At 40.4% G+C, this 27,500-nt stretch overlaps 1 protein-coding gene across 1 annotated transcript in view; it reads right to left on the reverse strand.

Moving 5' to 3' along the window:
- Positions 1-27,500, reverse strand: part of shank3a (SH3 and multiple ankyrin repeat domains 3a) — a 171,773-nt gene that overhangs the window by 100,384 nt on the left and 43,889 nt on the right. Inside the window, exons 4-7 of the mRNA XM_061036999.1 lie at positions 5,609-5,717; positions 4,905-5,056; positions 3,988-4,155; positions 811-927 (exon numbers count right to left, since the gene is read on the reverse strand). Of these exons, the coding sequence (XP_060892982.1) occupies positions 811-927; positions 3,988-4,155; positions 4,905-5,056; positions 5,609-5,717 (546 nt within the window). The remainder of the gene's footprint in view (positions 1-810; positions 928-3,987; positions 4,156-4,904; positions 5,057-5,608; positions 5,718-27,500) is intronic.

Here is a 27,500-nt window from a genome sequence, read left to right on the forward strand (position 1 = left end):
AACATTCTTCATACATAGGCAAGGCAAGTTTCATTCTGTAGCATGTTTCAGCAACAAGGTCATTCAAAGCGCTTCACATAATATCATCAAATGAAACATTAAAATAATACATTAAAAAAATCACCAGAACAACCATAAACAATCACTAAGAAGATTAAATATGAACATGCGTTAAAAGGCATAAGGTCAATGTGTGGTAAAAACAATTTGGTGAAGTTCTTGGGTAAGTTTAAGGAAAGCGTGTGATCATTGTTGATTATTCAAGAGAGCTGAACTGATTCTCCGATGTGTATGGGCCCCCAGCCAGTTGTCACATATTATCCTCCTTTTCCACACGTTTAAATAAGTCTCAGAGGTCCCCAAAACATGTCTGTGAAGTTGCATTTCTTGTCTGTGCTGCTGTAATGCCCGAATTTCACCTCTGGGGATCAATAAAGTACTATCCTATCCTATCCTATCCTTTCCAAAAGTCCACTCTGATCCTGTGTTTGATCATGTCTATAAACCCCTCTATCTCAGCCCTGCTCAGAACAGGCTGTTTCCGTGTCTGTACCTTTAAATATGTAAATGTGATGTGTCTGACCACGCCCCCTCTCTGGAAGGGAATTCCAAGGCAGACTCAGAGGGCAGAAAAAACACCTAACTGTGGGAGTCTCACCCACCTGGGGGAGGGGTTACTTACTGCTGCTTTACCTCCCTTAACTCATCCGTCTGCACAAACACAGTAAATCATGTGATGCACTGGCTCATATGAAGACAACATCTCAACCCTCCATGCACAAGTCATAATAATTTCTTAACAGCTGGTACCTGGTTGTAGAGGGCGCAGACATGCAGGGCAGTGTTTCCAGATGCATTCTGGGCACTCATGTCAGCTCCGTAAAACAGCAGATGTTCCAGGTGCTGCACGTGGCCGTAGCGGCATGCCTGCAATGACAGAACCACACGTTCAATTAATTTTACTCAGATAACGCTGTTTAAAAAAAGTGACAAGCATGTAAATGAGTATGGTGACATTATTCAGTCATATCTATTGTACTGAGGAGAATCAACAAATGAGGTGTGAAGAGGTTTTTTTTTAACATGGATTTAGCCAAATGAGTGGACAGCACATTGTTGTTTGGACACTGAACAATCACAATGAAAAACGGCTGAAAATTGATGCCACAACATCCCCCCCTCTGGCTCCTCCTGTTTGTCTAAGCCAGCCAGGTTAATATGACCTGCCTCATTGTTTTGCCAATAAATCTAATCGGAGCAGTGACTATAGATGATTAACTTGAATATGCTTGAACAACAAAAGCTAATCAAATACAGTCTGCATGTTTCAATATTGAATTTGTTTTGTGTGTTTTTCCTTGACCTAATTATTCACACTCATGATATCTTGGTCTACAACCAAAAAATACCTTCTTTTTTTTTTTTAAAGGGAGGTAATGTTAATCTAAGACTAATACTTCATTTTACTCATAAATACAGCAAGTATATCCTCTGTAAATGTTTCTCTGAATACTGACTGACAATAGACTCACGCTTCTCATTATGACTGAGAAGTGGGATTCTCGCCAGCTGCACTGATGTCGGGCCTCGGGTTGTATAAAAGCGGTTTTTAGTCAAGGACGAGAGAAAAGAAGAATAACACAGCCTACTCACTGCTTATTTGGATGTCATGTAAGTCTTCTTAGATCACGGTCGTTCCGTGTCAATTTCTGTGCAATGTGAAGCTACGAGTTAACCAGTGTGTGCTAACATTAGCCTGCTAGCATAAAATTGCAGGCCACAGGAAATCATCTCGAGCAAAGCAAATATTTGTCCGCTGCTTGCGCTTAATGGTGCTTAATTATGGTGCGTTCAAATTGATAAGTACTTTGTGCAAACATGCGTGGAGAGGGGTTGGAGGTGTGCGGAGTTGTCACCAAACAGCCGTTTTTTGGGGGGGTTTAGCGACCATGCTGCTGCTCAAGGGCGACATCTACTGGACCAAAAAGTCGCACATTCTTCCTTTAAAGAGCAACGACTTTTTCAGTGTCTGTGTTTCACAAAACTTGGAGCAAAAAAAAAAAAAAACACATCATCTAATCTCCTCCCTTTATCATCTCCTGCTCTGAAGCTTTGTCTTGTAACTTTGACAGAGAAGCATACAGTATCAACTCTGCCCAACCGTTGTTTTCTCCTCCTGCATTACGTCTCATTAAGAGTGTGTGACAGCAGCGAGAGAGACAGTGCATATGCAAAACTGGAAATGTTGTTGTTTATCAGACCTTCTGCAGGAAATCCTTAAACACACATTCATAGACTGGAATGAAAATGTTGAGAGGAGAAGAAAGGAGGAGAGACCAGGTGAAAAAGTGAAAGGCAGAGAAAGATGCAGAGCTCAAGGACAACTTGATGTACTGTACAATATCTTGAATGTATAACCAACGTCAAGGTTCTTTCCTACATGCACTATCAAACCCATGCAGATGATACAAAATGCACATGTCACTCCGCTGTTCATCTCCTTACACTGGCTCCCAGTTACTGCTCGCATCAAATGTAAAACTCTGCTGCTCACTTACAGAACAGAGACAAAATGGTGGTCTCCATATTATTGATGATGATGATGGTAATGACGATGGTTTTTGTTTGATAATGACGACTTATAAGATGGTTTCTATACTGATTAGAGCTCTCAAGAACTGCCCTCAATGTTGTGCTTTGCCTCTGGTCACTTCCTGTCAGCACCTGTGTGTCCAATCAGACTCAAAGCTGATCGTTTGCTCTTACTGACATTGTTCCCTTTTTTCTAGATCCTTGCTTGTGTTGTTCTTACTCTCTGATGTACGTCGCTTTGGATAAAAGCGTCTGCTGAATTGTAGTTGTAGAAGGTTGAACAACTGCTCCCTAAGTTTGGTTAGCTTTATTACATGCTAGACTACAAACTAGTCTAGCATGTAATAAACTGTCAACTTTTCATCTTTCTCATAATTATTGGGGAGTAACAGCTACAGTGAGACCTTGAGGTGAACCACACCAGGCTGATTGTGTAGGAAGAGTACACAAGTACCTTGTGTAGTAACATAACTGAAAGGGGAAATTGGTGGGAATGTGCAAGTAATGAAAGGTTGAAGAAGGAGGAAATACATATTGAGTAGCATGGTGCCACTTTTTGCTATTTGATTTGTCAGTGAATTTCCACCAGCTCAAAATTAGCTACATTGTTAACAGTGGCTTATACGAAGAAGAATAGAATAAGAATACAAACTGTGGGGGTCCACAGTTGTCCACACCAACAATAGGATTAACTTGATCCGTTTTATATTCAGTATGAACAGCAGACATGATGAATCCCACAGCTGTCTTCTACAATGGGCTAAAAAAGAAAAGTCAGACACAAAGAAAACTGCAAGTAGACACCAGTCCTCTTTGTGTTTAATGTGCGCGTCATACCTTAAGGCAGGATGTGTGTGAAATGCCAACAATGTCAAATGTTTGCTATTTGTTTTTCAAAAGCCTATTTCTACGATTAACAAAGGCACAAACACCTGTAAGGAGTGCAATGGCTTTGTGTTTGTGTGCCTCCGTTCTAAGCAACTCTTCAATCCTGGAGGCCTCTTCTTCATAAAATAACAAAATGATTTGATGAAATTGTGATTTAAATTCTGATATTTAAACAGCTTTATGCATTTGTACTGCACAACTGTGTAAATTATTCTGCTTGAAAATGCAGCTTAAAGTGCGAGAACAAGTAAAAGTCTGCCAGATTGGTGAATGTCCAACTCTTTTAACAAAAAAACCCCTTCCTTTTAAAACTAGACCCCCAAGAGATTCAGATCATCACAAAAGAAATTCTCAAAGTGAAGAAAACACAAAAAATCAATTCAATGAAAACCTCATACCCTCCACCTGCTTTTTTATTCTGCACACATCCCATCACTTTCCTTTGTGTGTGTGTGTGTGTGTGTGTGTGTGTGTGTGTGTGTGTGTGTGTGTGTGTGTGTGTATTACCTGGTGTATTTCTTGCCAGCCATTCTCATCCACACAGCCGACCAGTGCATGGTCATGCAGCAGCAGCTCACAGCAGTAGGGGTCTCCTCCCACCATGGAGCTGTGATAGAGAGGAGTCAGCCCCCGGCTGTCTTTATAATCAGGTGATGCACCCAAGTCCAACAGCGTCTAGTAGGAAAAGCAGAAATGTAACGCTTCAATAACCAGCAGCAACTAGTCCCATGTCTTTGTTGCAGCCATAATTACAGGACGGTGTGAAGGATTATAAAGAACAGAACATCGAGCTATATTGTATGTATGTTATTAACACAAGGTTAATAGCGTCTACAAAAAAACAAGAACTAAAGCAAACATCCAGGAAGTGACACTGATGAATTCAATCACACCTCTGCATAGTATAATGAGCATTCGAGAATAGTTTCTATATAACTATCATAGTGTTACTTGGAAATAAGATGATATAGCTGCATTATTTAAGTGCAATTGAGGTTTCAGTTTCTCAGCAGAAGCAAAAGCAACTGCAGGTAACATGGCCTTGTGACATTGAATATTTGGACAGTGACATAAAAAAAGAGAGAAAATAACCAATTTCAATTTCAAGGGTTCTTGCTCTACAGGAAATCAATTATATGACTCATGAAAACCATTTCATTAAGGTCACAAGCCTCCTCAAACCAGACACATGTAAGGCCCTTCAGTCATTGTGTGTGCCCGTTCATAAAGGACATGTTAAGCATCACACATCGAGTAATTGCTCAAGCACTCCTCCGCTCATTGTCTGACTGCAAACTTTTCTTTTTCCAGAGGGAAAGTTTGCAAGCAGGCAATTGGTGTAGCAAAAGAAATGAGTCAGCTTTTTTGAATGGTTTTGTGTGTGTGTGTGTGTGTGTGTGTGTGTGTGTGTGTGTTCAGCTCACTATAAGCGCTGTATGGTTCTTGCTGCGCACGGCCTTGTGTAGGGAGGTAATGCCATCTTTTGTTCTGAAGTCCAGATGCGCCCCTCCACTCTTCAGCACCTTGATGAGCTCTGCACATCCCTCCAGCTGTGCAGCCAGCGTTAGAGGACATTCTGCAAAAATCCAAGGATGAGCAAGCACACAATATCAAAAAACCAAATGTATGAAACTGGAATTAAAACAATTGGAGCTGAGAGTATCTGATAAGAAAGTCGTCCACTACAGTTATTTAAGATGTAGATCTCCTTAGATAACAGCCTCAGCAGTTTTTGATTGTAACACCTGAGTTTGACTAAGTGGCTGCTTCTTGTTGGTTTTTACCCCCCCCCCCCCTTGCTTCACAGCTCCTCTGACAGACTAACAGGTCACCCAACAGGGAAATCTCCTTTATGGCTGGACAAACATTTGCATAAACATGAGGAGATTAGCAAAGAACGTAATCCAGCTTTGCCCAGCATGCAGAAGGCTTATTTCAGAAAATCCATACATGGTCATTCTTGGGAGCAGAGAGAGCAAGAAATAGAAAGAGAGAGAGAGAGAGACAGAGAGAGAGAGAGACAGAGAGAATATTGCGAGAGAGAAAAGAGCAATCAAGATTTAGAAAATAAATTCCTTTTCCATAAACTGGAGAAAAGTAAGGATGGTAGGAACACATTTAGGCTCACCTCCTGTGTCTGGATCATGGAAGTTGGGGTCCAGGCCTTTATCCAGGAACCTTGAGACCTTTTCAATGTTCCTCAGCTGAACATACTCCATAAACTTCTTCAGGTTAGCCTAATGGAGGGAGAGACCGGGGGAAAGGGAGGGGGGGGGGGGGGGGGGGGGGGGGTAGTACAAGAAGAGACAACTGTGATTGGGTGATGTCAGACTCCTGTGGATGGGGATGTTTTAATAATGCAGTTGAAGAGATGAAAGCTAAAGTTGCTGCTCTCTTCTTCTTCTGTGTTTGATGGGTTTATTTCTGCTCTGTCATGCCAAGCTAATGGACCATGTTGCAGTGGATGTATAAACTCTGACAGGATTGACCATAAAATTAAAAAAAAACAGGGAAAGGGGCTATGAAGGAAGAGTGAAATTGAGACCTTTCCTTCTGGAGAGTAATAACAAGAAAATTAGATCTTGAGGCTAACTTCATATTTTTGGGTTCAAAAGTCCTAGATATATAATCCTGTTCCGAGCTTCAGCACTTTCACATACGTGATGTTTCAACCAGTCTATCAAACGAGCATATACACAAGCACAACAAATCATCCTAATACACACTTACTGTTTACACAAACACACTTTATTTCCTCAGTGACCTGTGATTACAAATATTCATCACCTCTGCTGATAGGTGTTAGCCCGTGGAGGACACAGTGAAAAATGAAGCTATGAGCCAGGTACCTATCTGCACTCACAACTCATAATAGAATACTAAAGCTGTAAGAATAAGGGCATTTCATCTATCAAGAGAATCTGATTGAAAAGTAGCATTACAGAATATAATTGAGCTAAAGACTTGATGTTAATGATGAATTATTAACACGAATGAAACACACTGTAGTTTAATGTCTGACAGATAACATACAGATGGAAAACTGAGATTCAAGCCTTGGACATGTAATTACACGATAACTGCAGCATCCCAAGTGCAGAGAACTTTCATTACTATTGCATCCTCTCAAGGTTTCTCATCCTCAGACATTATGTAACATCCACATGTGCAAAAAGCCTCGCACAAACACAGACACAACATCACATCTCATGCAACTTAAGTACTGCAATACAACAAACAATCATGTAAAACTTAAGGGCAAAGAAAGCAAACAGCCGTTTTTGACACTCACCATTTGTGGAGTCATACTGTAAATCCCTCGTTCTGAGAAGTCCCACTCTACAACACCTTCCAATTTTACATCACAGACACACTACTACTTCTTCTTCTTCTTTTTTTTCCTCACACCAAGACGCCTGCAGCCTGCCTGCATCTACAAGCCTGCCTCTGGATCACACCACACACATACAGCGACATGCTGCGAGAGACTGCCAACCCAGCTACTCTCACTATCTCCAAGTCAAACGGAGTGAAAGAAATTCACTCTGGCTTTTTTTTTTCCTTTTTTTTTTTACCGAGCTTCAGTGAGGCAGTTGTTATGGTGATAGGATACAAAGACAGCTCCGGCAGCCAATGTACACACGAGTGGGAAGAGCATTGAGGTTTTGTTTGTGAGCATGTGAGTATGTGTGTGTTTGTGGGTCGTGCATAATGCCTTGAAGAGGGCTCTGAATGATTTGGCTGGGATCAGCTGGATGTGATGTGTGTTTTATTGCCTGTTGAACAGAGAGGGGCTGATAAAAAGGCTTTGTTTCATCTGCTCGACTGAGGGTCTTAATAAACCTAATATTTTCTCTGCTGTGTTATCTCTCGGACTCACTAGCACACACATACACATCAATTCACACACATGCATAGACACGATGCGCCTTAGTTCCAAGTCACCATGACAGACTGATAATTTCCACAATATTATGAAAAATCAAAGGAGGACAGTCTGTCATACATTAGATTTGAGAGTCACAGCTCTGTGCAGAACTGGTGGAGCGACAAAACGCAATCTGTTTACAGTTTATTATCAAAAAAGACCAACCGTTTGTCATTTTAATCAGAAAAACATGACTTGAAAGAAATCTCAAAAAATATCCCAGTTAAAGGGGATTATTATTATTTTTAAAACTGGATTTAAGACTGGATATAAGTCTGGATGTGATGAACACATCAGAAAACATTCAACATGGTCTGAATTATTGTGATGAGTTGATAGATGCCCAAGTGGTTTGACAACCCTGTTCCAGCAACTTAGCGTTTTTAAGAAGCCAATAATACCAGTGACACTATCCCTGGAAGTATATCGACTTTGTATCCAGATGAATGATTTCCAGAAAAACTACCAGACAAATGATTAATATATATTTTTTATTAACGTAAACAAAATGTATTCAGTAGTTTTTCAAACAAGAAACCACAGGAAAAAAACACAAATCAATCAAACTAGCAGGGCCCTGTTGGGGGACTGACTTGGGAGTGGATGTGTATGTAAAGCCATTGTTTTAATAACTAGTTCCACCTAAAAGCACATTTATAGCTAAAGGGAATTGTACAATACATGTTCCCAATTTTGTGGAGCACAAATCAATGTTTTAGTCATCAGCCCTAAACTTATCAGAATGCTGCAATAAGCTTAAAGGCTTTATATGCAACTTTTTGATCCAGCAGATGTCGCCCTTGAGCACCAGCATGAAACCAAAACAACTCGCGCTGCATTGTTGTGTTAGCATGCTAATGCTAGCGATCTTTATTCTGCTCGTATCTTCACACTGCATGTAAATTTACCTGAAATGAGCGTGATCTAGAAACACAGTTAAGCAGTGAGTACAGTATGTTATTCTTCTTTTCTCTAGTCCCTCAATTAAACAACTTTTATACACGAGGGGAGGAGTCAGCCGGCCGTCCGGGCGATGTAAACAAAGTGAAGATAGGACTCTGAAAACTCTGAAAACATCACAGACAGTGGGACTCGGGTGTTACACCCATTGTAGACAGTCATGACTCACAGAGTTATTTTCAGAGGATAAACTTGATTTCTACATTTAAGTGTGAAAACATCACATATAAAGACTTTAAGGTATTTATCTGAATTTACTAAACAGAAACAACAAAGTCCACAGCAGCTTCTATAGTTTCTATCAACTTCTCTGTCAAACAAGGCAATGCTACATATGACCATTGTTACAGCATCATATTTACATCAGATATTTCATGTGTGGTCATTTATTTTATAGCAGTTAACTAGTATATAGTCAAAAGTGCAGTCAACTGGTAAAATACTATCACAAATTTAAGCAATGTTTAAAATGGCAATAGAGAAAAAAAGATAAAATGATGGCTGCATCACAATATTCAGAGTGTTGAGGGGCAAATCAGACTCCCCATTTTCCTTCAGAGACTGAGGTAAGGTCTTCCAAATAAGACAGATAAACAGGCAGACCATTACAAACTCTTTTCAGTAGCGATCCAATAATGATTACCTTTACACCAAGATACACTCAGGGAGCAAAACAAAATCTGTTGAATTTCAAACAGAGGTCCCAACAAGACAGAATAAGGGACATCAACATACGAGTTGTACAGGGCATTACTTCTCTGAACTATCTCTGCCCAGTGTTTGGCATTTTGGCCATAACAGTTTTGTTTTTTGGAACCAAAAGTGTCCATATTTGGGTGAGAGGATGAAGCTAGAGAGGTTGTCTGAAGTCCATACACATGCATACCCAATAAGCCAGTTATAGACTGTGTTTCCAACAGTACAAAGTTCCATTTGTGGTGGTAGGTGATCGGAAAAGTTTAGTTATTAGAAGAACATGCTAAGAGGGTTTGTGGAATGTGCTGAATTCCCTGCTTGTACAGACAAACCTTGGATGGGCGAGCAAGCCACAGGTGAACAAAAAAAAAAGAACGAAATTAATTTGGGCCATTTTCTCTCTACCATGAAAAGCCAACACCAATCCTAAATAACATGCACGTGAGGATTTTTGGAAAACACTGAACACAAGGCACAGACACCAATACCTGCCATACATATCTTTCATAATCAGTAAACAATACTGTAATTTAATTTCCTGGAAAATGGAGCTTACACTTATTGTACTACCTGTTTGCAGAATTAACTGCAAAGTAAGCTATCCTAATTGTCCAAAATATGCACAAAAAAGCCTGACTGTGCCATTTATTAAAATATAACATAATTTAAAGAGGTCAGTTATAAACAAAGTCACCTCCCATGTAGTTTTCATCAATTGGGTAATTACCTAAGTAACAAACAAACTCTGTTTCACTGCTTCTGTGTTTCATACTTTCTTTTTTTGGCTGTGCAATTGGATATGCTAGCATGAGGCTGTGTGGGGATTACATTTCGAAGCCAGACTCAAGTGGCCATGTGAGGAACTGCAATGCTTGGAATTTTCCTATTGGCCTGATTTTTGTTCCCCCTGACGTTGTGGCTAGGTCTCCACATGTAACTCATTTTTTTTTTATTCTTACAGTATCCCCTTAAATGTCCTTCAAACTCACACTCTACTCCAAACAAATGTTTTGGTCTGGTAACTAGTGGAACAGTTTGCACAGTCACAATGGATGGTGTGGAAAAACCACAGCAATTTACACAAGTTTGTGAGTAGGTCCATTTCATCATTTGTTTCTCTCTTTATGTTTGAGCCATATTGATTTTGCCCCTCTCCAATGGAACAGACTGAGACTATTGTTGCAGAAGGTTTTTTTTTATAGTGTATTCTTCTTCATACCTGACATTCAAGGATCAACTATGTTATTGACAGAAACATAAATAGTAAACAAATTAAGAGGCATTTACTCATTATCTGTACTTAGAGCCCAGACCTTGGCTAAAAGTTTCATGGGGAGTCTGTATTAGGAAGGGGTAACCCTGCTGTGCTGGATCAAAAAAAAAAAAAAACAGAGGGCAGAAACAGAAAAGAAGAACGGAGAAGGGGAATGATGAGAGAAAATGACAGACGATGTTTCATCTCAGTGCGGCAGAGCAAGAAACAGCAGCGACAATCAACTCCCAGAATCTATGGCATTTCACCAACTCTTTAAATCCAGATGATAGCCCGCGGAATCAGGTTGATTCTCTCCCCATGCTCTCTGTAATGATTAGTGATTTCTGTTCCAACTACACAATTTGATTAACATGTTCTTGATATGAACAGGATTTACGTCCCTGCACACTCGACAGCCGAACGATTATTGCGCTACTTCTACTGAAAAATTTGAGTATAAAAGAATAATCTGCATGTATTAAAGATCTAGGGGTGACTTGAAAAGATCTAGATATGACTTATACAGTAAGCAGACATTTTAAATGTGATATGTTAGTGGCACTACAAGTATCAAATACAAGATTTACACCCCCTTCACTAAAACATAAACATCCGTTCATAAACTGCACAGTGAAGCAGAAGCTGCTCTTCCAGAAGCAGACAGCGTTTAGGGAACCTCCTGATACTGCGGGGCGACTTAATCATTGTTAATCTCAGTGCATTTAAGAGCTTGGTTATAATATCAAGACAATTCTTCATAATTCCGGAGGATTTCAGACGCCATCCTGACTCAGGATTAGAACCCCTCTCTTACAGACTTTGTTTGAATACCGACACATTCGGTTGTGTGTCCTGAATAATATGCAGCTCTTTTGTAGAGGATCTTGAACAGAGGCAAGAAAAATGACAGGAGGAGTTACTCTGGCTAGCAGGAGGAAGTGGGTAAAGGTTCCTTCATTTAATTCAGTGCCCTGCGGAGGCTTTTGTCTCCAGCACCACTAAGGGGAGATTATCAGGCACCACCTGATGAAAGCCTGGGTTTGAAGACCAGAAATTACAGACTTCTCCTGCCTCCCTTGCCGACTTTCAGGTCTCTTTCATTAACTATGCTCTGCTTCTATTCTCCCTTTGATTTTCTCTTTTATGTCAAGTTTTTTTTTGTCCTGTTCCAATAACTTGTGAGCATCAATGCGTGAGCCATGTAGCATGTACATATGTGTGTCAGACGCTTGCACTACCCTACATTCACACTCATTACCACATGGCCACATAGCCCCTGGTCCCTCACAGCTGGCCTGCTGCACGCTGATCCATGGGTGAGTAGTAATTACTATGCTCAGCATCATGATGCCTATTCAGGAGGATCATATCCTGGCCTAATGCAAACTGGCCTGTAAAATACACACATGCTCTAAAGCGTCACAACTACTTAGGCAAAAAACACAGTGAGGGGGTCATGGGAATGCTCTGTGGAACGCCAGATATCAGGATGATATGAGCACAGCCTAAACAGTCGGGAAGGGCAGAAGCCTCAAGCGGATAAATATGCAGTGCTTTACCCCCGTCAATACAGAGTCCTGCTGCCTGTGCCAGCCGCATTTTTAGATTCTGTTGCTGTAGACAAGCATATGGTTATGGTTGTACATGTTCCAAAAATGGAACTCAAGCTTGAGACTCAGACTCGAGTAGCACTTAAAGTCGCACAAAAATGTGACTTGAGGCCTGACTTGGACTTGCCCCTCAAAGACTTCAGACTCCACTCGTACTCTGGGTTTTTGGAGTCTTGCTCAATCTTTTTTCAGATTGTATTTCTGGCACATTATTTTTACGAGCTGAATGTCAATCCGATCCCATCTAAGAACACACACAGCGTCATGTGCACAAGCGGCCACATTTCACAGATGACACCGGGTGAGCACATCACATGGAGCTGCAGACTGCACATCGTCTCAGGGCTTAGGCGTTTTGATGAAGCCCCCGTATATGATGTCAAAATAAGCAACTTCCCCCGCACTCCCCTGCTTCATCGCTCTCTCTCCCTCTGTCACGGTACACCACTCGCCGAAATGCAATATCCGACACAATTGCAGCAGGAGGAGAATGATTAAAGCTTTTAAGAAAACGGAGGGTAAGAAGTCGGCGTCTGCGGAAACTTCTCATTGAAGGTAAACTTACAGGATCGCTGGTTCTGTTTTCTTAATTAACAGCCCAATCTGGTCTGAGGGTTAGGGTTAGGGTAGAGATGAAGTAGAGACAGTAGCCTAGTTGATCACAATTGAACAGTTAGTAGGCATTAGGGATGGGAATTCACAGTAATCCCTGTACTCGATTACTTGAATTACCTAATGAACGAGTACTCGAGTACCCGCAGATTATTATTTTTATTTTTTTAACCGTAAACAATAAAAGGGTCCGTCGGACACGGACCTCCCGGACCGGAATTGTAGACTTTATGCCTATAAAATGACATAAACCAATGTTTAAACATAAATATAAATAAATAACCAACAACAGAAAGCCATTTCAATTTCAACGACGTCGCTAACAACGACACGTGCTAACAGGGCTAAGTACTTCCAGACATCACTTTTCTTGACTGACATGTCGCAGGTGTAGCAGACGGTTCTGTGTTTGTTGTGCTTTTGCTTTCAGTGTAATAATATGTTCCTAGAGAGTTGCCGTAGCTGCCGTAAAACAGCTGTTTTTGCTGAAATCTGGCTCGGTGTGTACTAAAGCTGAAGCCGTGGCCGGAGAAGTCATACGTTTGTATCCCGTTAATTATTTCCCTACCTAGTATATTCAGTTAGGTGAAAACAAAAAGCTGGGTCACACATGTAACGCTGTATGAGTTCAAGTTTTGTAGCCAAAAGCAGCGCTTGCACAGGTAACAAAATGTTACTCGAATAATGGGGTCAACGGCGAGTACTCGAGTACTTGTACCCATCCCTAATAGGCATATCTGAAAATGTGTATTGTGAGTAACCACTACTACTACTACTACCTTCTTATAATAATAATAATAATGATAAACTAATGGAAGCTGAAATGCAAAAATATGAAACTGCGTTACTTTACTAAGTAAGTAAATGTTATTGATGTTAATGATTTTGAACAGTTAGAAATTGCACATTATTTAATAACGGTGGTCATGCGCAGGTTTAGGTTACAGGTTTATATATTGACCACATCAAATTAACGTTAAAGGCTTATAATGATATCATCAGTGCATTTGAGAGACTAAAGGGATTTGTTCATATATATAAGATTATATAATGTCAGTTAGTTAACTCAGTGTGACGGTTGTACTTAAACTCTTAGTCTGTCTCTTACCTGTCTAATAATGGTAGCAGAATTTTCCTGTTGTCCTGAGTAACATTAGTTTATATCCATTTTAGTTTTCCCATCTAGACTTATATTCATCAGGATGTATGAATATCCTTTTATGTTATTATTGTTTATGAAAATAAGAGAAACATGTCTTGGACTTGCTGCCCTCAGAGACTTGAGACTTGACTTGGATTGGCCCTCAAAGTCGTATGCCCATCTTTGCCTGACATACAGCCGTGTGTTTACAGTCCATCACAGGGTATTTAAACCTCTATTCCACCACATACACTGACAGAAACGGTAACCAAAGTGGCTGCATCTGAGTCACAAGATGACACTTTGTGCCTCCACTCATCAGGTATATCCTGTCTGCATTAAGCTGTCATTCCTGAGTGAAGCCCCTTCAGATGCCAGGTGCCTCGTCTATTCAGCCCGTCTGACAGCGATACAGAAAACTGTAGTGACAGTGACTGATGTCTGATAAATCAGACCCAACAGTGTCATCTACAAGCCAAACACCTTGAAATGTTGTTGTCAGCTTGATTAAATGAATAACTTGTAAGCACCCTTAATAAGTAAACATGTAGGGGACTCTGTATGTATTCAATGTAATAATCCATATTCAAAGAAGAATGGAAGTGGGCTACTAAATTCATTTGTCATCTCAAACTGAGGTGCACAGCTGACTGTTGGAAGTTTGTGATACTGTACGTTGTAAAAGAAATCAGCAGCCCCAAAAATCTGCTATAAAGCAGGTAATGTTAACATTGGTTAAATCATTTTACCATCAAGTCCTTTACATAGGATGAAGGCATCCTGATGATAACACATTGCAGAAAAGTTGGCAATTCAAATCACCAGAGATTTGCTGCTGGCAGATTGTGATGCCCACAGGGTTAAATTACAGATGGTTCATACACTCTCGAATGCATGAAGGCCACCTTTAAAATCTTTAAGGTTCCCCTTTTCAAATATTTAGTGTACGTATTGAGTAAGAGGGCAAGCATGAGAGAAAGACTGATTCAGGGAATTTTTTCATGAACATTACCAATACACAAACATCCAGCCATTGATCTACTTTCTTCCGCTTATCCAAGGTCAAGTGGCAGTTGCTACAGGCAAACTAAGTCCATCCAGCCTTCCCCTCTCCCCAGCAACATTATCCAGCTCCTCATGGGGATTCTGAGGTGTTCAAAGGCCAGAAGGGATTATATAATCCCTCCAGCAAACTCTGGGTCTACCCCCGGGAGTCTCCCTCCAAAGGGGGTGGGGTGTCCAAGAGGCATATTCCGATACAGATAACCACCTCATCTGGCAATACATATCCATAAATGATGAACCTATTGAAGCTTTTGATGCAGAGGCAGAAACCTTGAGCAAAACCTGCCATCTACAGAACCTGTTGAGTTTGTAAAGTGGGATAGAGGGGGATGCAAAACAAAGGAGAAGGATGGAGATAAAGAGAGCAACAACAACAACAATGAATAAGATTTATAGCTACAATGTCAGTCATAATGATAAAAGTATGTGGAGTAAGTATGATAATAGAACAGTCTAATATAAAAAAAAATACTTCCTCAGTCTTTAAAAGTTTATTTAAAAAAATACATCTATTCAATTGTGTGAAAAATATATGAGACTTTATTATTAGATGTTATTGACCAGCAGCTGCCTATCCTTGTGTTGCCACGTCAGCAAACACAAACACACTTATCTGGCACAGAGTGTTCTTGATTCTGTGCCTGGCTGTGCTTTGTCTATACACTCATTTATGTAAAGGCTGGGGCCAAAAGTGGACTGGCCTTGACCTCCGTCTCCCAGATGCTTTGTAGACAGGACCATCCTGCTGCAGGGCCATTGCATTTTAATTAGACACAAATCAAGAGAAACTCCAATTCTCATCTTGATTCATACAAAACCTGGTTTAGTGTTAACCCAGCAGTGAGAGAGCAATTTACACATCTGTTAAGTAATGCATCAAAGAACAGCAGAATTGGTAATATTCTGTGTTTGTTTTGTGCCATATTTCTTCAAATTGTTTATGGAAACTAAACATCTGCCTCGCCCTCACATAACACAACATTGCAGTGAGTAATTTTATGTTTAAAAATGGATTTAAACATAAAATGAAATGATACTTAGAGAAGCTAAGATTGTAGATAAGATCAATATGTAGATGTATTTGGTGATATATAGCTCACATAAAGGGTCTGTTTGAAGATCTTAAACATATACTTGTAGTTGAGGACACACAAACACAGGAAATTAAATGAGAATAAAGAACAGTAGGCAGTCCATTCACACAGTTTCCAAGGCGAGAGTTATCATGTAAGCACACTAGGATGTACTGTGAGGCTTCAAACAGCGAGCTCATGGCCTGTACAGAGAAGCTGTCACTGGTTTATTTCCAGGGCTGGACTGGTAATCCGGCATGCTTGGCAACCTTCCGGTAGGACCACGTTCTTTGGGAATGATTTATTTTTCTGTTATTGCTTATGCCCACATAGAAGGGACAGCGGCCGATTGGTTATTTTCTTTATAATCACTCCAGCTCCCCCTCACCACTCTGTTTGCTCCTGCTCCAAAACCAAAATTGTAGGACGTGAAACACGAGTGTCAAAATGATCCCTGGGACATGCAACCACTTTGAGTCAAGATGCTGAAAGATTTGTAAAGAACCCTGCAGTTTCTGCAGCTTGGTCTGCTACAGCAGTACCCACTGTCATAAAGCCACAGGTTAAGGGGGGGTGTGGCCCTGCCAGGGAGAAGTGCTGACCAAGTGTGAGTCGGGGAAGCAGAGTGAAAATGTATCAATATGGACAGTTAGAGCTGATGATAGTTTAGCCTAGCAGTGGCAGAATTAGTACTGGATGGTATCATAATATCCAAAACATTATAAGCCTGAGGGTTCCCTTTAAGATGCATAAAGCCAAAGCAAAAAGCTGTTTGATGATAAATCTGTTGCTCTTCTGTACTAAAATGTATACCAGGGATGTAAAGTATTCTTACCCCACTGGAAAGTACTCCATTACAAGTCAAAATTACGTATAACCTAAGTGATGTATAGGTGTGTCAGTATTATAAACGATATAAAGTTTGACCACTTAAAGTATTGCTACAGTCAAATGTTCCCCGTCAGTATTTACTACATAACATTTAGATGTGTTCATAAGAACAGCTAATCCTAAAGTAGGCCTACTTATCTCTAAGATGTAACAAAGTAGAAGTTTTTTCAACCATCTACATTATGCCAGTAAATGTAATAAATTACATTGAACAATGGATGTAATATTCTTAATTAACTCTAGCTGAATTAAAAAGAAGTAATTGTTTGCTTTTGAACAGACTTTGACTGGAGAAAGGATATTTGAACTCCATCGTCCCCTCAGAACACGAGGGAGTAAGTCACAACAGAGTGTATACACACTGTTTGTGTCTATGGCACTAGCTCCTCAGCTTTGTAATGATTTGGAGGAATAATGTGGTAGATCTATTAAAATAAGGACACATGGTTGGTGTACAGTTATTTTGTGTTCGACCCATAGTAAGGGGCAAGTTTGAGCCAAATATTCCAGAGAATGTTTCTCCCAGTCGAGAGATGTTAATCACAACTTTCCATTTGACTCGGGGTTCACGATCAGAGGCTTGTCTTTTTAAACCTCCTCTTATAAGGAGGGGGGAGGGGGGGGGCAGACAAATGGCTTAGCTAGTTTTATTTGTCAGATTATTCTATAATTCATGGATTTATTGCAGAGCATGAAGGTCTTGAAGCATGTTGCCATAAAAAATGCAACACACTGATGTGATGTGGAAGCAACACAAGAAAATGGGGGTCACGTGAGGGAAAGGAAAGGAGGACAGTAGAGCAAAGACATGACGGAAGTATAGAAAAAGACTGAGGGCTAAAAATAAGTGTAGTCTAAAACAGTAATTTATTGACAGTTCTTGTAAAGTCTTGTGTTAAACTGGAACTTCTATCGCTTGTGTTTCATGTGATTTAGAGGTGGGCAGGGAAAAAGTAACAAAACAGGTATTATGTTCTGCCACAACATGGATTTTTGCCATATTGTCACCACCAGTTTAAATACACGTTTGGTTGTACAGCACACACAAAGAAACATTGAATGCTCTGCCTACCGCCCACAGTGGCGGGTATATACTGTATAAACAGCATTAAATAGTGATTTGTAACAGACAGTGGCTTTAGTTGTCCACCACTCTTCTGCATGTTTCGCTCAAACACTCAGCTCAGAGTAAGCAGTCTCACACGCTCACCGATCAAACGACTCCGCCTCCTCATTTTGTCAGAGTGAGTGTCAGTGTCTACAGTGAAAGTGAATTGTGGTACAGCAGTCAGGTTAACCCGTATTCTCCCCTCTCCAGAGCTGCTCTCACTGAATCCCCACTCGGGTCTCTACAGATGGACGCTCACAGATGCAGGAGGGAGACGGGGAAGTGGATTTTTTTATCAAACCACATTCCGATAATCACCACTGGAGTAGCGTTTCTCCGGGGCTATTCCCCTATATTGTGCAAGAAGACGACTTTATAACATGCACAAAAAATCACACAACTTTTAGAAATTAGGTCTGGTTGACAGGCAGCTCTGTTAGGTTGGCTGCCCGGCTACCGGTACGCTTGCCCATCATGAGTATGGGACTTCAGACCGCCAGGATTTTGAACTTGTCAGGCCTGGGGTACGGGGGGTTCTCTGTGGGTGAAGTGTAATTATTTGATGACAGGGAGTAATATTAAACTGTAGCAAAGAAGTGAACAGCCAGTTCAACCCGGACTCTATCCGCGGGGAAGGGTAAAGCACGATGTGTCAGGCTGTGAAAGCGGGTTAGCCTCGAAGCTAGCACTAGCACCAGGCATCCCTGCAGCCACAGAACCCATACACGGCTGTCTCGTCCCCCGATTGGACTTGCTTTAATTTCCATGTTTCTGTAATATTGATGTCATTCTGTCTCTGTATCTAAAAACAACTTTCTTGCTGTCTCTCTCTCATTTTTTGTTTTTTGCTTTTACAAAAGAACGAAAAGGTGCTGGAGGAAGAAACATATATTATTGTCTTGTGTCCATAATATTTCCTGCAAATCATACTTCTCACATCAGATCAAACTTTTTAATAAATCTCATGCCCTGAGGTTTTATCATTAAAGTGTTCCTCTGTAACCAAATAATATTACGGGAATTGTGTTTTGGTTTTTTTGGTGTAGTGTTCCTTTAAAACACACACACACTAACACAAACACACTGTACATTTAACAGTATATCGTGCCAGTGGATTAAGTAAAGCTGCACAATTAATGAACATTATAACCTCTGTGTTTAAATACGCCTAAAAGCTGCTTACCACTTCACGCCTGTTAAAACAGATTGGTGTTTCTTTGTGCTTTTGTTGTGTGTGTCTTTAAGCACATCGGCCTCTGTGTCTGTTTGGGCCTCAGCCTACACTACATTTTGTCTGAGTAAGCCAGAGCTTTGTGATCTTCAATATCCATACCTAACAGGCTTAGCGTGAAGAGTGTGAAGCTGTCAGCTACAACAAATATACAGTATGACATGAGTATGGAGTTCATCCCAAGGAATAGGATTTTTTTTTAGGGGGAATCTTCAACCTTTACTATATAGCAGCAATTTAAATCTTTAATTTGAAGGACTCCAAAGCTTAGGGGAGAAGCTCACACCACATGCAAAAGCAGAGGAGGTTTCAGGATGAAACACACAAGCATTACACACATAAAAAAAAATAAAAAAACGCTTACTGATTCATAATTTAGCACACCAAACACACATTTCATTCATGATGCATGAGTGCAATTGGAAAAAAAAAACATTCCCTTACACTCAAAGCCAGAGGTGGGGGTTTGCTGTTACTATGGCAACAGCATCTAACACATAATTGACAATAAATGTTTCTCTGTAACAAAAGAATTCAATTTTTACACTTCTCTGGTGAAGATTTAAAAAAGAAAGCTAATGTCACAGCATGCATGGTTTACATGAGAGGCAATCATTATCAGAATAATTGAAAACCCAGTTGTAAATAACTCGCTACCTCCAGACGCCTTTCTCTGGCTGAGTATATCTGACAGCCCCTTTAACGGAGATTTGCTTTTGTTTGTCCTGTCTCTGTAGGGGTCCCTGTTGTTTTTTATTTATGTATTTGATGGGGAAGTGGGAAGCAGATGAAGGACAACAAGAAAAGCGACAGAGACACAAAAATGCCTCTCTGCACTCTAGTCTAAAGCCAGACTTTACATGGACCCCGGCCATTTGCTGACATAGCACACACCAGTATGGTTAGCCTATTAACAAAGCTTTCACTGTTTTTATCACAATACAACAAGCAAATTTATCCAGTGCAATCCCTGACATGCACATGTGTAAGACTCTTCAGTAAATGCTTATGGTCAGTCATTTCATGCTGATGAAAAAAATAATAATTATTGATATATCACAGTCAAACAAGTGAACAGAGATAGTCACTTAAAGTGCACAGTCATCATCTAAGTTGAGCTTTGTGTTAATTGATGCTTTGAAAACTTCAAACATGTTGATTAATTTTAGTAGGACTAGTGTGGAATGTCAACTTAAACAGTAAACATACAGAACCACAAGCTTTTAAAAAAGGGTTAAAAAGATAAAAGGATTGAAAGCTGGCAAAAGGGAGACAACAGATTGAAGCACAACAAAACTCCTTTTTCTTTGGGTATCTCAATAAGAAGTGCGACTAAACTCTTCCTGCACAACCCCACTGTGCCAGTAACCTGCATTTACACTTGATCTCATGAGTTATTTCAGCAGGAGTGTGTTGTTTCTAACCTCTGAGGCCCGACTCCTGGTGTTTCTCTCTGAGTGCAGCAGCATGGCGCCTCCTGAGTGATCCTTTTCAGTAGCACTGGATTAATGGGTTTTAGCTCCGTATAATATCTAGCGCTCCTTTGGATCAACTACAGTTTGGGCGGGCAGGACACACTGTGAGGTAGCTCTGATAGGACTGGCTGCTGGCTGGAACAAAGTGAGGCAAAGCCACGGCCTCTTTCCAGCTGAACAACACACTCCCCAAACATGCAGAGCGCTGGCTTATTGTTTTGTGAACCACCAAATAACCCTGTTGCATGCTCAATCAATTTCAGCCACCACATTGGCAGTTTGGCTTTGTTTACCATTGTCTCTTCCACCAGTAAAATGGAGGTCAGGCTTATTTACCAATCCATTAAGGCAAAACAATAATACAAAATTAATCATAATGAATCCCTGAAGTGAAATTGACTGTGTGTGAGAAGCATTATACTTGTTATTATGTGTTCAAAATGATTTTGTACCATTAAAAGAAACCAGTGTTACTCTTTTTTTGGAGCCGAGGATGTCATGATTTGGTATTATTTAGTTTTGTATTTTCAGTGTTTCTTTAGGTTCTAGTGTGTTTTCATCAGTCTTGAGTTCTGTGTGTCCTCAGTGTTTCTTGTATTCCTGCCTCTGTGTGTTTCCCTGATTGTCCTCACCTGTGTCTTGTTAGTCTCACCTGTATCTGATTCCCCTGTGTATTTAGTCTCTGTGTTTCTTCCCTTCCATGTCAGTTCATTGTATGTTGTATGTAGTTTGGATGTTGTTCGTTGGTATGTCAGTTTTTTGCTCGTGCTCCTCTGTGGCTCCCTGGTTTTGATCCCTGTGTTTTTTCTTGTTGAACTTTTGTAAGTAAGTTTTTGTTGCCTTTGGCCTTTTGGTTTAATTAAATACTTTTGGTTTTTCTGCACTTGGGTCCACCTCCCTTGTTTTACACACCGAACCGTAACAGAGGAGTTCATCTATTGTTGTCGTGGTATTGATATCATTTCATTTATTGTGTAAGTATTGTATTGAAGTTTAAATTTTGGTATTGTGACAAAGCTACTAACATTCCTGTTAATCAAAAGGAAATTTAAAATCAGACTAGTTAACTAAAAAGTTAAGAAAAAAAGCCAAACTTGAGCATAAAATGAGCACGGCTTTTATTGCTATTTGCAACAGTCCACTGCTAATTTCAGCCACAAAATTGCCTACTTAAAATGCAGCTGAAGTGCGTAGCACTTTGCGGCAAGCAGACACTGTGGATAAACACTGTCTATTTGGTTTGTCGGATGTGACTAACATTAGCAGTTCCATCACCACCACCAGCCTTTGGTCCTTCATGCAGGTTAACGTCACATTGCCTGTGCTGAATGGGGTTCACTCACTGCTCCGGTCCAGTGTTAATATGCCAGTGGCTGCATTACTGCCTAAACACAACATTTAATGTCATTATAGAATTTCATTCAGCAGACGTTTTAGTTGAAACAGACGGTCATATGAGAGTAAGTACAACACAAGCAAGAATATAGTAAATGAGGGTTGCCACTCAATGATCTTTCGAGTATAAATAAAGGTTGAATGAATGAATGGCAAACAAACAGCTTCAAGTTACTGTAGATTAGACACAGGTGACGTGCACAGAAGCAATGCACAGGGTGTATAGAAGTTTTTTCCATAATCAACAACAACATCTCAACATCCTCATCATCAATATCACACAATCATTATCACTAATCATTCAGTGTGTATACAGTAGTCGTCTAATAGTGCACATCCCTAATACTGTCTAGTTACAACTGCACAATGTCAGATTGGTTTGAGTGTGGCTTAAGTTATCAGTGCTGGTACCACCAGTCTTCAGTCCTCCATACAGGCTAACATCCACACACCTGTGCTGAATGTGGTTATGTATTGCTCTATTACGCGCCAGATCCAGAAATTAAATTATTAGGTTAATGTATTGGAGATCCTGAGCAGATGGATGATGTACAAGTTAATTATACTCCAAAATATATAAGATGATATATGGATGTGACATTGTTACAGTTTGTTGTACAAAAAAATCAATGATACCGACATCATGAAATCGAGTGTAGATAAAAACTAACATTTCACCACCACTGTTTGACATGTTTGTTTATCAAAAGGGAAATATTTCAGTCAATAAAAACCTCTATTGTTGTTTCGATGCATGACTATGTGTTTTCGTGTGTGTTTGTGTTTAGTCAGTGAGGACGATGGGAATGCATGCTGTCATCAGAATCAGAGTGCAGAGAAAGAAAGCGCTGAATCAGGTCCAGTCATGTGCTTTTAGGGCAGACACACAAAGTGACACCAGGACACAGGCAGCCAGGCACAGTTGAGGGACAGAGCCAGAGGATAAAACATTAAAAAGTGAATGAATATGGTGTGTGTGGAGCCTTGTAACATTGAAAAAAGTCATCCCTTAAAAAATATAGTTGAAAGAAATGACCCTCCCCTATATGAGAGCCTAAGCTGCAAACAGGCCAACAGGCCACCGAGAGAGAGAGAGAACAGAATATGGCAGGCAGCAAGCTCCAGGCTGAGTGAAGGGGGTGTGGGTGGTGTATTTATTCAGCCAGATGATTATTAGAACTCTATTGTATGTTATGCCTCTGGCATCCTTTTCTACAGTCATCTATTCATACGGCCTGACCCAGAATGACTGACTCCACTCTTAGTGGGATGGTGAACTGTATGGAGCCAGAGACTACTATGTCTTGTTTTTCTTATTGTGAAATGAACTTGTGCAATGAGGCGGAACTTTGTAAAGACCAAACAACAAGTGCTGTTCCAATGTCCCTGTGGTGTTTCATGATATTTTACCACAGAAATATCTATACAGTATGAGCAGTGATGCATGGGTTTAGGGAATGGTCGAGGTGACTGCCAGGGCTGTGTGGACCTTCACTGATCTCTAGTCTAGATTCGACTACGATTACCCTGTCAACGAATCGATTTCATCCTGTATCATGATGCTAGCAATGAGTTCTATCCCCAATTTTCTAAAAAACTGTACATAGCTACTTTTTCATCAATGAAAAAAAATCAGTAAGAGAAATAAGAACTTCATTTTTTTTTTTTTTTTTTAGAAAGTTCTGTAGAAATCAATGTCAACATATATTTTTTCTTAAATTGTTAACCAAAATAAATAACTTTTAAAGGTGCAGTTGTGGCCAGAAAATCTACAAGCAACATCAGCACCCAATAATCAATTATTTTCAGTCACTGCATCGATGCAGAATCGTTCTCCTCTGCAGCCTGATGCATCGTAGAAACGATTCATTTCAACACCCTGTATCCTCCTTTCTCTGTCAGAGGCTGACCAGTGAGAGCACACTGAGAGATTATCTGATAAAACTGAGTCCTTCTTGCCACTTTACACGCCCCTAAGCACTGAAAGACTGCAGCAGCACATTAAAAGAAAATCTGTTATCTTTCTTCTAATGGAGCTGCATACTTAATTTGCAGATGCCACCTAAGAGATAGTTGTTAGGTGGGGGTTATTTCTGTAGTAGATGGACAATGATGAAATCGTGAAACAGACTGTGGATCATCTTAGATTTATTCAGCCATGGTCAGACAACACAGAAACACAACACACATGGCAAAGTGCAGACCATCGCTGATCCATGCTGAACAAGATCTCACAATCGCTTGCAATCATTGACAATCATTGGCAGAATGGCAAAATCTTCATCTTCACAGTGTTGATTATATTATGCTAGAAGGTACATCCTACAAATTCCTGGCTGCTTCGGTTCATCTCTAAAAGGCCAGAAAGAAGACATCACCTTGACTCGTAAATATCAGACATATACATTTCTTCAGTCTCAGTCACATTTCCTTCTCAGCTCACAACAGACACTTCAATCCAAATATAACTCTGAAGCTATGAGAGGTTTTACACAGATATGGTTACAGCTTCACAAACCTAAAATAAGAATTACTCTTAGATGGTTGACACAATTTAAAGATATATCCACAAAATTATCAAGATGAATGAATTCATGAAATTACGTACTATCAATAGTTGAATACTCGAGTCATAACAAAACTACCAGCTCCATGATACCATCTGATTTCCAATGTAAGGTAAAATTTAACTCAAGACAACATATTCCTACCTATCCTCCTCTTCAGTGAAGCAATTCTTACCTTAACAAAAACAGAGCCCAGTTTTAACATTAGCTGAGACCCTAATAGAGTGTACTGGGTGTATTATGAAGAGCCTGGGGCCTACGTTTCTACATGGCCTGGTTTCAGAACATACTGAACACAACAGAATCAATGCCTTCTTTCTAATCTGACTAATCATTGTCTCTTTTACAAACACGCACAGTAATGCACTACTTGGTATGAGTAGAATATTAAGAGTTTAACCCAACAGAGTACAGTCAATGCTGCAATTTCCAACAACTTCCACCCATTGCATATATGCTATAAAGCAGCAAAGAAAAGCTACAAAATTCTATTCTATTCTTCTATTCTATTCTAAAAAACAACAGGGTGCAGCATGGTGAATTATTGTTGATTTCATACTGGCTGCATCAGTTCTTGATTTTATGGACTAACATAAGACATGTTTCTGTAAAATGTGGATTACAGGTCGGGTTGCCCATGTGTAAAGTGGTTACGGTCGAACTATTTTCAGGGTGTTCTCTTCACAGCTACCACATGCTGAGCCCTCACTGACTGATAGAGATAACTCTAAGACACACAACAGAGGTAAAGCACAAAAATACTGTGTGTGTGGCCAACAATTTGCTTCAAGTAAGATTTCAAAATAATGGGGTTTTGTTTTGCTACTGGGCATCCCTACACTGTTGGAGTACAATCCACTTTCTTGCCAACAAAGTCAGTCTAAGATTTCAATGTGCTTCCTCTGTCAACATCCATATCCGTCTTTTTTCTCCTCTGCCATGATGGTCTAGACTGAGAACACAGAGGTAAGGACTTTGCCTTTGGGAACTTCTGACAAAAGTCATACAGTTTGGCAGACGATCCCCAAGAGGACTTCTTCTCACTGGAGACTGTGCATCAAGTTACATAAGGCAACACACACTTAGGCGCTGTCCACCCCGAGAGCATCAATAAGAGATCAGCAATTTCCAGATCCCATCAGACAGATTGTCACATCCATGCATAAACCCATTAACCATGTGCAACTTAGTTTGCACACAGACACAGACACACACATGCATACAGGAAGTTTTTCCACATGCAGACACACACATACTGTACATACTAACACACACACCTTACTTATTCAGAGATCCAAAAAAACACAATCTTACTGGCCACACAAACATTCACGCATCTAATGACCTATAGGCACACTCACACACAAACAAACACACAATGATGCAAGGCCTTGGTTAGTAACTGAACCAGTGCAGGAAGAGGCATTAGCATTCTGCCAGGGTTTCAAACAACACTGCACCAGCTCTTCACACAGCCAACATGCAGCAGAGCATAACGACAGAACGAAAGCCAGAGAGAGAGGAAAATAGGAGAGAGAACAGACAGGTAAGACAGGGATGGGTTGGGGAGTGTTCATGAAGAACAGTGAGATACAAAGTATGAAAATCAGAGAGAGAGAGAGGCAGAGAAAGATGTGTTTATCCCTAAGATAATGAATACACTAAATTGAAAAAAAATGATGAGGACATGTGGGGTACCTTACTATTGAGTCTGGCCTTCCTGGCTTCTTTTGCTTTTCTTTCCCTTCTCTCGGCTGCTTGCCTTCTGCCTAGAGCGGATCCCATCTCACACACACGGACACGCTGCCCGTCACACACGCTCTCCCGTAGGTCAGCTACAATCCCAGTGCCAAAACATCATCCACATGGCCATGTCCAGTTCCCCTCCTCCTCCTCCTCGTCTCCTCGCATTCACTTTTGTCTTGTCTTGTCAGAGTGTAGCACATGCAAACTCACATGGTCACTCGTACAAACCACTCACCCCGAGCACCGACGCACACACTGACTCGTGTACATGCACAAACAGATGGAGATGGTGAAGGGGGGGGGGGGGATTTTTGCAGGATGCTGGAAAGAACAGAGGGGAGGGTGGGGAAACAGAGAGCTGGAGAAAAGAGGGAGGGGAAAATAGAGGGTGGAGAGAAAGCGTAAGATAGACAGCTTTCAGACAGGAAAACTGAAAGGAAAAAAGAAGAGGGAGAGTGGTTTGGGGTTAGAGGTAGAAGAAATAGGCATCAAAAGTAAAAAGGAATATTAAAATATTATGGGCAATGGAGAAGGAAAGGGGAATCCCTTATGCACATGATCGTGTGGGTCACTCGTGCAATCGTCTTTCACGGCAACCTGCTAAATGAGGCGAACATGACGGTAGAAGATTTATGACTAATGCCCAGTTTCTGTAAATATTAAAACATTTTTTTTGACAAATAATCTCTGCTCCCTACATATACCGCATGTGTGTATGAGTGTCACACACCGACACAAAAACACAGAGCCAAATACAGTATTGCCATTTTAAGCTGAGCTCTCTCTACAACAGTAGTCTCTTCTTTTTAAACTCAGAGTACCGTGTCTGTATTTGTGTGTGTGTATTTATGTGTGTGTGGGGGGTTGATATTACCCAAATATATCTCAATTTTTGTTCAAAGGATTTAATTTCTCATCCTTTTAGGGGATTACACAGAACCTTTGTGTGTGTGTGTGTGTGTGTGTGAGAGGGATTCCCTGCTGGAGATAACCTCTCATCCTGTGCCATACAACTCCATGTTTATGTGTGTGTGTGTGTGTGTGTCTGTGTGTGTGTGTGTGTGTGTGTGTGTGTGTGTGTGCTATGCAAAAAATCACACATTAAATGTCATAGCTTCAGTTGCAATTATATAGCGTTGATAAGAGGGTTCAGACCCAGTGGAATCTGACATCTCTGAAAAATATTGGACTACAATGAACTAGTTTCTCTGTGTAGTTTCATTGTAGACTGAAATAATGCAGGAATCCCCATTCATGAAAACAATAA

The sequence above is a fragment of the Labrus mixtus genome, chromosome 4 (assembly GCF_963584025.1).
Source record: "Labrus mixtus chromosome 4, fLabMix1.1, whole genome shotgun sequence".
NCBI classification, from domain to species: Eukaryota; Metazoa; Chordata; class Actinopteri; order Labriformes; family Labridae; genus Labrus; species Labrus mixtus.